Source organism: Vidua macroura, chromosome Z (genome assembly GCF_024509145.1).
Source record: "Vidua macroura isolate BioBank_ID:100142 chromosome Z, ASM2450914v1, whole genome shotgun sequence".
NCBI lineage: Eukaryota > Metazoa > Chordata > Aves > Passeriformes > Viduidae > Vidua > Vidua macroura.
In genome coordinates, this window is record NC_071611.1 from 64969150 (window position 1) to 64983974 (window position 14825).

The window sequence follows — 14825 nt, forward strand, 5'->3', positions numbered from 1 at the left end:
CTGAACTAAAGAAGGAAGAAGACCTTCAAAGGCTGGAGGAATCTTGGTGTCATTAAAGCTAATGATGCTTTCTCATTATGGTCCAAGAGCTCACCCTTCATATTTGAGAAAAACTGACACTTCTATTCAAGGCAGCTGCAACTTCTGATGGTGAGAATTACTTTCCTAGTTTCTCTGTCAAATAACGGATGGGCAGCCCAAAGAAAGGGAGGTGCTGAAAAATGTCACAGGCACTATTTTTAAGTATCCTCACTGTCTTTGGTACCTTACTCCACTGCTGAAGATAGGCAGAGGAATTAATTTAAGTGTCCCAAATGAAGGAGCTAATAAGAGGATCAGAGATTTTTCAGCTGCTTCACTGCAGCAGCAGGAGAGTCGTGGCTGGAAGTTTTGGTAGGAAGTTAGCTAGAAAAGATTGTCAACAAGGACATCTGAGTTTGAAGACAGACATTCTTATCTGCAAATTTTAGTGTCAGAATCCCTTTTGAGATATGTGTAGTGTCCTTCTGAAGGCCATACTCTTGCTACGTACTGCTATCCACTCCAGAAGTGCTCTTGTTTTAATCTATGAGTCTCTAGGCAGCCACCAGGAAGTAAGACTTCTCTCTTAACTTCTTTGTAGGCAGAAAACAGATACACTTAATCACTGATTTAAAGCTATTTTTTTTCTAAAAGGGTGGTATTTCTTCCACATAAAGATCCACCACAGTGCACAGAGAACAGACATACAGACACAGCGAAATCCAGATGTAGGGTGGAGCCAAACCTCTTATTGGAGAATTCCTCTCCCCAAGTTTGAAAAGCAGATTTGTCATTTTTCATAAGAGTGTTCTCAGATATCATTTCATTTTGCAGCTCACTGAGTATTCCTCCCAATGGGGCTTCATCCTTCAGGAGGCCAGGCAGAACTGGTGGCAGTAGAAGGAAGCTCATGTTTTTACAAGAGAATCTTGGGTGCACTGGTGCTACAGCAGCAGCTTATTTTTGCTCCAAAAGTGAGCAAGACCCATGACAGAACTCTTCCAATTCTATTTTTCTGCTTTGTAGGATGGGGAAAAATGTGTACTCATGGAAAGCTGAGGGTCAAGGCAGAGCAGCAGCCTTCCAGCAGACCTGGGTGTTTCCACCGGCAGGTTGGGTGTCAGATGGCAGACCTCCCCTTTATAATCCAGCAACAAATGTGCCTCTCAGAAATACTGTCAGAGGCACATGGAAGGACACAGAAGCAACACATCTGGTGATGGGTGAGCTGAGTAATGCCAGCAGGTGTCCAGCACAGAAAAAGTCACTGACACCCCTCCTGCTGCAGCCTGTGGGTGAACGCTCTGCTCGCTGGTGAAATATGGGCTGGTATTACTGCATCTGTCTTTTCCACAAACCACTGTCATTGTTTTGGTACAGATAGCAGACTAGTGGTATTTCATAATCCCTGGCATCACACAGCCTTTAAATCGATTTTGAGAGTAACAAATGTCATGCCACCCCGACGTGACATCTCCTTGCAAATACAAAGGTGCTGCACCAATGGAAGCAGAGCAGTGATGTATGATCAGGAAAACCCACATCACTGCAATTATACTAATAAACTGTCTGGAGGGAATAAGCTTTTGCCATTTTAATTAATTAATCATATTGCTTTACTTAATTTAATTGATTAATGATTTAATGCGAAATCTCTGTTTGCAAGAATATGAGTTCCCTAATCTTTCAGAAAATTTGGGAGAAATTTATTTTTGCAGCTTCATGCAGAACAGATAAGATGAAGAGATGAAATTATCATGGTGCTTGCTGGTTTCCTTGTTGAGAGAACTGTTAGATGTACCTTTATAATGGAAGGTAACTCAAAGTTTTGGTATAATTTAATAGGAGAATTATCATTACCTATCAGGAGAGTATATCTTCTGTGTGTTTCTAATGTTTTCCATTTTAATAGCTCTTACTCTTTTCCAGTCTCTGGCTACTGAGAAATGAAAAAGAATTTTCCCTCCAAATGAAAAAGAAGTTATTTATAAGATACAGTGAAAATGTCAAGGGATGAGGGAGTTTGGGGCAGACATCATCTTCTGTGTGGGCGGATGTTTCTCATTTGTGCCATCCTGTCATGTGGCTCCTGGAACGTGATGGAATGGTCAGACTGCCAGGAAAAAAACATCACCCTTAACTCTTCCTTCCCTAAACAGAATTAAGCTGCTGCAGAGGGAAAGCATTTTGCAAACTACAAAAGAGCACAGGATTTCTAACAGGGGTCCTGTAAACCTAAGTCACTTTTGTTTAGCATGAAACAGAACCCAAATAAAAACCAGCAACCCCAAATGAAAACAGACATCTAATGAAAGTTAACTGTTTCTCGAGTCTTTTAACACATTAGTAAAAAACTGAACTTTTACTCCTAAGCAGAATGTAATAAGGAAAAGAGAACACCCTGGGCATGCTCAAAAACAAACAAAAAACTACTTAACAAAACTAAACCTTAGAGCATCTCACTGTTGACCCAATGGGGAACTGCAGCTCTGTCTGGAGGCTGAGACCATACCCTTGTGACCACGTCAGCAGCTCAGAGCTCCCTCACACCCCAAGGTCACTGACCCACCCTCCCCATGCAGCTTTTCCTGCTCCCCAGCCTTGTGGGACAACTGTGTCACTCCTTTGTTTGCTTCTGAAAAGTTACATAAACTATTCCCTCTGATGAAATTCCTGGGGGGATGTGCAGATAACTGTTCTGTTCACAGGGCTGAGGAAAATGCTGTGTTTAAAGTACCTTCTCGGAAACTCTGTGTTATTTTGATGGCAACAAAACATCTTGGGAAGTTCACCTTGGCATAATGGATTTATTTGTGTTTAAAAGCAAAAAATACTCACAAGTTCACATTTTTAAGCTTCCTCAAAATGTATTTATTTTTAACATTTGTTAAAACTGGTTTAACACCAATGGTTTTAAACAACTAAATCCTTCATTTGGGTTACATAAGCATTAAACTGATCCAAAATCTGGTTTTCCCTCTCTTTGTTTTTCAACTAGGTAGATAATACTACCCACCCAAAACTAGTATGTCTGATGGTTACTTTCAAAATTCAACATTAAAAAAAAAAAAAAAAGCAGCTAAGCCACTCTAACATAATTTCTTTTATTTTAGAAGTTCCTGTATTTTCCACACATCCTCCACCTGCTTCTCCACACAACTCTATGCACCTCCTTCCTTAATCCTACAATCTTCTGCTATTCCTGCAATGCACTGTTACAGCACAGCTATTTGAGAGCCCTTTCCTGAAGTATTCCCTCCTTTTTTTAATCATTCCAAATATAAGCATCTTCACAAAGCCTGGATTCCTCTCTGGGTATTGCTCTGACATGCAAAGTGTGGGAGGAGGATTTTTCCAGACACTGAGTATAAAGTGAGCTATGCTGTGGATGTTGTAAAGTGTGTCTAGACATCACCAACATGTCAAAACTAGTCTGTCACACACATGTTGTTCTGGTGACATCATCCAGGGATGGGGGGCTCCATTTTATCAATAATTAGGCCTGAAGTCTCTTTCTTGTGAAGTATTTTTCCTAAGAACAAAGGCAAAGTAAGATTTCAATACACAAAATTACTATATAATGTCTTTATCTTATTCTATATTATATAAGATATATTATTGCTACATGATCCTTTCCCATACCTGAATCCAAGCACAGTCAAGGTCTGTGCTGCACTTGAAGCCTCTGTCACACCCTGGGTTAGTTATATCACACTGGCCAGGAAATTTTTATAACCTGTTATGAAACAGGTTAGGCTAGATTTTTAATCCGGCCTTTCAAAACTGCTTGTTTTTAACCTGGATCCATGTATTAATACATTTTGACCCTGACTGTCTGTCTCAGTTTTAGAAGACTCACAGGATGTACTTCAAGCTGTGCTTTTAGGACTTGTGAACAGCTCTACCTACCTACACCATTAAGATCAGCAACTCTTCATAGGTTTTTATGGTGGCTATTCTTTGATTAATACATTTAGTAATTTATGAGATCACATTTTGAGTAGATTCAAATGTAAGTTTGTGGAAATGTGTCCAAACACGCACACAATTACCTGAAAACTACCTGAAAGTTAAAGACATTAACATCATAACAAAATAAACACAAAGTAGTGTCAGGAAAAACAGCAATAGCTGGCATAAGGCTAATGGTATTTTTTCATAATTCACTCAGGTAGCTTCTACTATTTTCTGTACTCCTGAGGCATCTGAGTGGCTGATGGCAAGTCACACTGCAGCTGGTGGGAAGAGAATTGAACCAAAAAAGGTACTGCCTCAGTTAGGTGAGTGCTGGCTCTTAAAGCTCCTCTCACTCACACTGAGAAGATATGGTGAGACAGGCCTTCTCAAACAGATAATAAACAGAAAAATTGAGTAGAAAGGTTTACTGACTAAAAAATGAGTAGAGAGGTTTGGTCTTCCAGAGCAAAGCAGGAGCTCTTCCTGCCTATCTGTATCTCTTAGATATTTACACTTCCTACCCCCAGTAATCATAAAAGTCATGTTCATCTAAACAGAAAGTAGAAAAAACAGCAGGTAAGCTGTAATCAGCTACAGTTAATCAACCTGAATTGTAGACACTAAGTATTATGTACTTCAAACAAGATGCTGGCAATCCATTCACAGAGCTAGGAAGAAAGAGCATATAAAAATAAAGGTTTGGGAAAAAAAAACAATAGTAAGACTGTATCTATCTGAGGAAATTATAAGCTTACCTCCCCCTACTTTGTCTAAAAGTGCCATAGGAAAAAACAAAACAATTCTATCATGAACCTACAAGTCAGTTAGGCTAAACATTAGTTTATAGAAGAGTGAACTATGTCTAAAATCACAGATAAAACACAAAACACTGATTTTTCGGAGCACAAACACGCTTTGCTCATTTATGATTTGTTTTTCATGCTGACTCCTCATTATTATATGGAAGGAGCCCAGACAGACAGGTGATTTGAGATCTGACCCTTGCAACGTTGCAACATCATAGGGAGGCAGCTGGAACACTCCAAGAGGGGCAAACTTACAGTGTTAATTAAACCTTACTGAAGATCAAAGAGCTCTTCCCAATTTAAAGCTTAGAAATCCTTGTAAGACCTAAAACTCCCTTCTAGAGATAAAGGGAATTTCATGATAGCTCCCTTTCTGCACAGTTCCACCATGTTTTCAAAAAATCTTGCTTTCCACTAGCAAGAGGCTGCAACAACAGTGCCAAATACAAATTTTGGTGAATTATTTGACTGACAATAGTTCTTAAAATCACAATGTAAAAAAAAAAAAAACAACCAAAAAAAAAACCAAAAAAACCAAACCAAACCAAACCAAAACAAAACAAAAACCAAAAAAAAATTGTGCAGAAATTTTCATACAGGACAAAATATGTGCAGAGAAACTTAAAAAAGGTTGAGACACTGAAATGGCAGCACAGTTGTCTTGGTTTGAGAAAAGTTAGGAGGTTGACAAGTTAGGGCAACGGTTCATCCTCTTCTTGGCTGCCTGAACGAAGCTTCCTGAGCTCCTGTACACAATGTTTTACCCCAGAGCTGCCAGAACAACCTTGGATAGTTACAGCTGATCACCACTTTTGTAAGGAATTGTGTAGTGGAGGTGTCCAAGCTTTAAAGTTTCCCTTTCTATTCCCAGTTTTCTGCAGATAACACTGGAAAATTTCCCCACGCATGAGTAACAGGAGGGACAAAGAGGCCACAGAACAGGAACCACTTGCCCTTCCAACCTCACAAACTCTTCCTTTGCCACAAAACCAAGTCCCACTGGTGGGAAACTCTGGTTTTGTGCTTCCCAAGGGTGTCTCCTTTACCTGACCATCCCGGGAGGCAGCGGCAGTAGCCCGTGGTGGGGTGGCACCCGTCCGCGTGGCTGCAGTCACAGCGCTCGGCGCAGTCCAGGCCGTAGGTACCATCCTGTGGCAACAAAGAACAGAACACCCCAGAGATGATGGCAGCTGGGAGTTAGAGGAGAGACAAGTTAGGGTCAGCCCAGCCTCAAAAAGCAGCCACAGACCTTTGCTGAATCTCCAGGCTGCTATTAATGTAAAATACTTGTGGCATTTGGAACATGTAAGCATCCTACACTTTCGTTCTTTTATTAAAGGGGGGAAGATAAAGAATGAATTATGCTCTCTTGAAAAATCCCAGACTAAAGCAATTAAGTCTCCTTTCTACGTCAAACCCTGAGATCTCTGCTTATGGGTCAAAATGGGTACCACACAGAGGCATAATTTTAAATAAAACGAGTGAAAACCATTAAATTACAAGATACCTTCAGTGTGAGGTTCACTGCATAAATAAGGCAATCTATCACTTTCTTTTGATTAGAAGCATTTCTCTTGATTAAAAACATTTCTCTCTGCACTACAATATATACTCCATCAAAATGAGATAATATTTGGCTATGGAACAGTGCACAAAACAAACTTTTATTTTTACCTATGCAACATTTTTTGAACCAACAAGAGATTAAAGTTCCAAGTTGAATCACCCTGTTGGTGTACTTCTTTTTTCATGGGAAACATCTAAATATTTGATTTTGCTTTTCCTGCTTCTTCCATAGAAGCTGGCACACAGATTTGTGGATAATTTCAGACAAATTCAACCCAAGAAACTGAGAAGAGCAGATTCTTTACAATCTCCAAACAAGGCAAAGTATAACAGTCAACTGACTTTGAATAAAAAGTGTCAGAACCAAATTAAAAAAAATGACCATGGAAAAAAGGCCAGTATAATTTACTGTCATACTTCAGGGTTACCCACAGCAAAGGCAAAAAAGGAAAAAATCATGTCAGGTTTAAACCCCAATAATTTACAATCAAGGCTAAAAATTGGTGTCAGTCACATTAAGAATCTGAATAAAACCTATATGAAAATTAATCTGCTGTTCTTTGATGTTTATGCATACATTCCAACCAAGTGCCACAGGATTTAGCTATTCAACTGCCAGTCTTTCAAGTCTAAAGTAGAACAAAATCTTACATTACTTCACTGTAAGGAGCCTTTCACTCATCTCAATAATACATTTTTATATACTGAAAAAGAAAAGATTAAGCATTTCCTTTGCATATAATCAGATTTGGAATGAAATGAAATCCTCCAATATGCTGTTGAAAAGCAGTATTTTTAGCCTGATATGTACTTGGCCTGAAGTCCAAACTGTAGTTCAAATCTCGAACAACAATCTGAGCAGTGATAATAACGTTCTGAAATTACTGAAACAAACTGAAAGACATTGATTTAAATAAAGTCTCTACTCAGACATGAAAAACATTTCAGACAACTGGAAGTATTTGAACTATTTTTAATAAATTATTGTATTTATTATTATTTGAATAAACAATTTCTGTTTATTCCCCTGCTCTGGAATTTTGAAGCAGAATTTGAATTTGAAATAGGTAAATGCTTATGAACATTGTTTGATGCAGATTGAGAGAGGGAGAGGAAGACAATGAGCTTGGGCATGCTGAATTACCTGATACAGAAATTCTTTTAAGCTTTATTTTACTAAGCTTGTGATACTGATGCCATTGCTCTGAAATTATACATGTCTTTTTTAAATGTCAATTTTGGAAGAGTTAATGCAGCTTGGGAGGTCTCATCACCCTTCAGAATCAGGCACGAAGTGATAAATGAAGCTGCTTGAGGAAACAGAAAAATCAGTCATCAGATAGAGATGTATTGCTGGAAACACTGCACAGGTGGTACTGCCATCAGCTTTCCAGAATACATTCCATTTTCTTTGCCTCTTTACCCACTACAGGAGTGCTTCATCTTAAAACCAAAAGCAAAGACCCAAAAAATCACTCTTGATTCACTAGTGCAGTTCAGCAGAAAAAAAATTCATTGAAAACAAGGTGATTTCCAGTTTTTTTACTGTAGTTCAGCTACTCCCATCATGTCATTGCTCAATAGAGCTTGTCCAAACTGAAAGATGCTTAAATGTGATATAGGAGAGGAATTTACAGGGTATGCGTTCACTTCAGGCGATTCCTCTGCAGTTACATCAAACCAACAACCTGCTCTGCAGATACATTGCAAAAGCTATCAATTGACAGGGGAAGAGAAAAGGAGATCAGAGAACAGTTTATTTTCATAATTAGTTTTGTTAAAAGTTTCCCTGAATTGTTAGTGCCTGTCCCTGACCCTGCACCCCCATTCCGTGTGCTCCAAAGGGACTCATCCCCATGGAGACAAAGAATGACAGATGCCCCTTCCTGCCCAATATTCTCCTACAAAAACTCAAAATTCAGTGGAATTATTAAACTACCTGGCAAGGGAGTTCACATTTCTCTCCCCTCCATCCTGGGGCACAGGTACAGGTTCCATCCAGAGCATTGCAAGCCCCTCCATTAAGACACTGGCAGGTCAGGTTACAGCCCAGTCCCCACGTGCCACTGGGGCAATTTATGGAGCAATCCACACCATGCCAACCTGCCAAAAAAAAAAAAAAAAGAAAAAAAAAAAAAAAAAAAGACTGTATTAAACTCAGAAATTAATCTGCTTTTCCCCCATTCCTCTCAGAGGATGTTTCATGTCTCTGAGATGGGCAATACTGGGGTAAAATTCACTGCAGGATTTATCAGCAGCTTCAGCTGAGGGTTTGTCCAGGTTGGAACAAAGGTGTTCAAGGTCACCTTGTAACATCTGTGCACAGCACACATCTGCAGATGGGTGCCAACAAGCAAAAGAGACTGATAGAAGATCTGAAGTGGAAATAGAGACACCTTGACATTACACTGAGAAGCTCTAAACAACACTGAGAGTATTAAGGTGTAGCCTGAAAATAATGACAAATATTTTCCCCGGGCTTAAGCTGCTGCTTTCATAATTGTTTCACCAGCATTCAACTCAGACAGTCCTGTAATATGGTTTTAACAGGTATCTAATAAAAAAAAAAAAAAAAAAAAGAGAAAAAAATAAAAGTATTGCATAAATTGGATCCTTTGAGGAAACAGAGAAGATCTTTTAGATTATTTCTGTACTTCTCCCCAAATACAAAAAGAAATGTAAGGGAAAATAGCTCTAAAATGCAGCATTCGCCACTGATCAGGCCAATAGCAATGGTTTGCAGACTGGATAGACAGGGATGTGAATAGATTTTTTAAAATGTGATCAGATTCAAGAGGAGCAGTGTGAGGGAGTCAATCACATAATATCATCACCAGTGACACAGGCCAAGTTTCTAATTTTGTACCTTGTTTACAGTAAGTGGAGGGAAAAATAATTCTGCACTGAGATGGATCTATAGGCTATGCAAAACACATGCACAGAAATCAGGCTGCCTCGTGCTTCATTGATGACTTCAAATTTAGGGGTCATTTCAGGAAAAAACATATTTTTTGTAATTTGCCTAGGAAATTGAGACACTTTCCCTCAACTGTCTTCCCAAGATTTATAATCTTCCTTTGTTTACATGGCAAGTACCTAGGTTCAGTTTAATTTACTTTTTGATGTCCTCATTCACTGTAGTATGATTAAAATTGCATGGGGTACAATGCAATGCAGAATCCTAGGAAGCTAGGATTCTGCATTGCCCAAGGAATATTTTTATCCGCACGACCTAGCTGCTTTGCAGTATCTACCTGAACAGTGTTAAATTAGCCCCACTCTCTCTGGAAAGAGTAGAAGTTCCACATCTGCTGCACAACTGATTTAACAGCATAAGTCCCTGAAAAATTTAGTGGCTATTTGTCTAGCAAATTCTATTTAGATGGGAGATTGGCAATCAGGAATTGTTCCCAGGGAGGGTGGGCAGTGCCCAGAGCAGCTGTGGCTGCCCCTGGATCCCTGGCAGTGCCCAAGGCCAGGTTGGACACTGGGGCTTGGAGCAGCCTGGGATAGTGGAAGGTGTCCCTGACATGGCAGGGGGTGGAACAAAATGGTCTTTAAGGTTCCTTCCAACCCAAACTGTTACCAAATCCTCCAAAATCCTAGGTATAAATAAATCCCTCTGTCTTTTCTGTGTCAGCAAGTCAGGCATTCGTTTATTTCTGGTCAGGGTCTGTGTGTGTGTGTCTCTGACAAAATTCTGGCCTCCACAGAAAGGCAGACATGAAACTTTTTCACTTATTTATCCATTTTTAGCAAACAAAGAGATTATTATTCACTGGTTCTAAATTATGTAATTCTCTTTCATTACGTAGCATTCTATCCTCTATTGGTAATTGATTCCTCACTTCTCAGGCTAATTAATCTGTATTTTTTACTCTTTTTATTATCTTTTCGACAGGTAGAGAGTTTCCAACACACGTACATGGAGTCTTTGTTATCTTGCTGTCTTCCTCATCTTCTGGTTTCTGCAAAATGTCTTTGTAGCCCATAAATTCTGCACTTCTTGTATTGATTTTAAACAACTCATCTCTCTCTCTCACTCCCCCAGGCTTTGTTCACTGAAGCTTATCAAAATTAGCTAATGAAAACTTGAAGTTTCAGTAACTTTTACCAAGTATTCCTACAATAGCTGCTTATGACAAACTTTGCTAAATTGTGGCTAGAAGTGATTAAAAACTAAGACACTGCTTATAGTCAACATACGGGTTATGATTAATTAAAAACAAATTTAAAAGTTAATGAAAACCACTAATTAAAAAAAATAATACAAAAGTTATGTAATTCCAACCAAACTGTTCTGGGATTCTGTATGATTTTGATTAGGAACGCTGACATCACATAAAGGATCTCCTGACAGAGCTGAGAACATGTTTTCTTCCCTGAGAACATCTTTTCCTTGTTTTCACCTCCCAGAGCAGCAGAAGCATCAAGTGTCTGCTTCTCATTAAGTTTCCTCTTCTCTACTTCAAAAACCCAGTTTCATTTTATGGTTACAGGGAAATAAAATCCATCTGAGAAGACACTTACCTGCTTTGCAGGCACAAGAGCCATCCACAGGTGAACAGGTGGCTCCGTTTTTGCAGCTGCACACGGAGGAGCAGTTCACTCCATATGTCCCAGGGAGACAAGGGGTACCACAAGATGCACCCTGAATTATAAAAAAAACAGTCTAAAAACCATCTGAGGAGGCTCAGACAATACAACTGACTCAAGTGATACAAAAGCCAGAAAAAATACAGCCCATGCATGTCCTAGGCTGTCAGTAAATGATCTTTAATTTAGGAGAGAGGGACATCTTCATATTGTTGAAGTATTTTTAAGTCTTTTTAAGTAAGTATTGGTTTTCTGTGATTTGCTCTGAGAGCTCAGGTCACATAACACCTGGTTAGAACAGGTGGATCGGTGGACAGTAATAAAGAAGCTCATTATGAAGTCAAAACACAGTAAGAAAGCAGTCTAATGGTAAATTATGTGGGTATGTAAAATATTTTTAAGAGCTAATTTGGCTGATGTTTTCAGTTATTACTTTCACAAGAACAGTCATACTGTAAAATGATAGATTATCATCCAAAGCACGTGTAACAGCAAGTGTGTGTAAAAGTTGAAGAATAATCTGTCCTGAAGTATAAAAAGAAGTGCTTTTGGCTGGAGTTTCTGTGGATGAAGTGTGAGGAGTTGATGACTGAAACCCATCATTCCTCCCTTTACTTACACCTCACCAGCACGCCCTCATTCTTACCAACATCTTTTAAAGCAAGTAACTTCTCCTTCTAAAAATGCCTTTATTTTAGCAGTGAGAACCCATCAGAAATGTTGATTTTTCAGGGTCCTACAGCACAAGCAGTGCTACCCAAACACACTCACTGCCCTTTTACTGCTGCGGAGAAGGGACGAGGTGGCACCCTGAAGAATTTGTTGCACAACTGGGGCCAAAAACTGTGGAACTGTGAAAGTGAGACCTCTTTTACCTTAAATCCAGGGGCACAGGTGCACTTCCCAGTGACACTGTCGCAGTCAGCCCCATTCTGGCAGCTGCAGATCTGCTGACACGACTCCCCGTAGAAGCCCGGGGAACATGTCTCGTTGCAGTACAGCCCAGACCAGCCTGGCTTGCAGGAGCATTCCCCAGACATGGGGTGACAGCTGCCAGGGGTGGGGGATGAAATGTTAACTCAGTAATTCAGGACTAAACATGGCATAAATATTATTTTCTTTCCGCAAGACTTAAAAAAAAAAAAAAAATACCAAAACCAAAAAGCAAAAAAAAGCCCCCAAAAAAACACAACTAACAAACAAACAAAAAACCCTAAACAACCCAAAAAACCCTCCAAAAACCCAAACAAACAAATAAACCCAAAAAAACCCACCCCAAACCCTCCCTGTTGCAGATGGGTTGCATGAAGGGCCTTGGATGAAATGATTTTACTTCTCACAACACAATTTGGTGTATTTATATAAAAAATGTTCCAATTAAGATAGGAAATGTAAAATTATACAACATACAGACATTTTGGGAGGACATGGAAAGAAATGAAGGGGTATAGTTTTTCTCTATTTGAACAGAAACCTTGGTGAAACACAGTTTTTACCATAGGACAGATATCCACAGATATAAATACTAAGAGGATGAAACCACTACATTCTCCAAATTTGTTGTTAGATTCCCACTCTAACAGGATCATTTTCATAACCCTGCAGAAGCTCAGCAGCATATTATCTGAGAAACATGATAAAAGAAAAATAACATGGCATCTAACAGGAAATAACAACATAGCATGCCATCAGCAAAGCAAGAACGTTCTCTTCATTAAATTAGTTTGGAAGAGAATAACTGGAATCTTTCAGGGAATGGTACAAAACCATCAGCACTGGGTAGAAGCCAGCTATAGCATGAGAGCAGTGACCTTTTGGGGAGTATCTCCCCTCTCTGCTGGCCATACCTGGTGGCAGAGCAACTGCCTCTATACCTGGAACAGCAGTTTCATTCAAGGGCCATGTAGGCAGCTGCTGCCTCGTAACAAATGGACATCATCAGCTGTGCAAGGACATATAGGCTGGGAGAGGGGACACAATGGGGTGCTCTGTAGCACTCTGGCAGACAAAGCATTTGCTTAATTCTCACCAAAGGAAAGCCTTAGTATCCAAATCCAATATATTTACAATGGGAAGACTGTTTGGAGATATTTGCCTCCCACTGATTGAAGTGAAGCTCCTTTAAGAGTGCTGGAAGGACAAAAAAACAAAAAAAAAGCCCTCCTCCAGACAAATTAAATGATCCATGAAAAGAGCCTGGTTTTGCAAGACTTGCTGACTTTGTGTATTAGGGTGTATTGGAAACTGAGTATTTTTATGAACATTTGAAAGTCTGAAAAAATACCTGCTGCACTTTCAGGTGCTGCAACATTACCAATTCCAACAGCAATCTTTGAAAGAGTTGCAGTGTAACATAGGAACACGACATTAGTTATAACTGCCTTTGGACTTGAGGGCTGGGCTTGTCCAAGTAAGAGTTTAAAATTGCTGAAAACAACCATTGCTAATCAGGGAAGGCATGGATTGTGAAAGTTGGAACATCACTATGTATTCTGCTTTCTGCATATTTAATGCACATGCTGTGGCACCATAAAAATTCGTGGGTCTTCAGAATATTAAAATACCTTTGACAGTGTTGACATAAAGTGAGAGGAAAGGCCTTTTCCTGCAGAAATGGTTCAAAACTCATGGTGTTCATACTGAACAGCCCTGGTTATTTGTTAGTTATGTGCATACCAGCCATGAAACAAGATGAAATGGAGCTATTCTCATATAAAACACAGGCAAAATTATGAAGACACATGATGCAGCAAGATAATCAGGTCTGTCTCCTGTCCTAAAATCCTGTAGGACCACTGTGTTCTCATCAGTGGAACAACACAGAGCAGGGAAAATTAAAAAAAAAATAATCCACAACTAGATAGTTGTTAGGATAAGAACCAGAATATATTCATAACATAAATTCAGCAGCACTGGCACTTTATGACAAAAATCCCAGCGTTCACGGAATCCTGTAAATTCCTGATTGGAAGTGTGGTTTGTTGTTGGGTTTTTTCTTTATTTTTCTCCCCCTTCCAGGAGAGGGGGAGCCCACACGCATGAGGAAGCACTGGATATGAGGCAGAGGCATTGATATTCCGTGCCCCCCAGTGAGTGCCACTGAGGTGCCCTTGCCCTCAGTATTGATTGACGCTAAAATTAGTATTCTGTGATTTGTAATTAGATGTAGGAAGACAAAGCACTTCTGCAGGTTTTTGATGGGTTCTCATGCAGTTATCTTAATTGGCAATAATGTTTAAATATTAAGGTAGGGATATAAAGAGATGCTGAGAGATACTGGCAGTATATCCTCTTTTATTCCTGGTTGCCTGTTCACACTTGCTGGAAATGCAACCCTACTCTGTACAGAGACAAAAAGAATTACTGTGGAGAGTTCATATTACGTTTTTGAAGGACTTAGGTGAAAAGAATGATTTTTATATGCTTCATCTACATGTTTTGCTTTTAGAGTATCCAACCAAGTTGTTTAGCATCCTAAAGAATAAATATAAACATAAACATGAATAAATACAAAATTTCCATTAAAAGCTCTTGTAACTGTACATAAAGGCCAATTAGAAAAATGGAAAATTGAAAGGCCTTCATCTTTATTTTAAAAACAGAACCAAACTACATGAACCAAACATGAATTCCACCAATACAACTGCAATCAATCCTACACAGGTATCTCAGAAAAGAGCATGAGACAAGGGAAAAAAAAACCACTAGTGCTCATGTAATGAATAAATCTTGCAGGCTGAACTGCACCAAGGCTGTTGATACAAGAAGGTTTTTACCTGTTGCTGTCCTCTGGTGGGCCACTCAAACAGATGAAAATCTCTCAAGTATTGCTATTTTTATGCTCTACAAAGGATTTAATAAAGGCTTCTGGTACAACCA

General features: G+C 39.3%; 1 protein-coding gene across 1 annotated transcript in view; it reads right to left on the reverse strand.

Moving 5' to 3' along the window:
- Window positions 1–14825, reverse strand: part of MEGF10 (multiple EGF like domains 10) — an 83295-nt gene that overhangs the window by 20982 nt on the left and 47488 nt on the right. Inside the window, 4 exon segments of the mRNA XM_054004141.1 lie at window positions 5831–5933; window positions 8290–8453; window positions 10881–11001; window positions 11822–11996. Of these exon segments, the coding sequence (XP_053860116.1) occupies window positions 5831–5933; window positions 8290–8453; window positions 10881–11001; window positions 11822–11996 (563 nt within the window).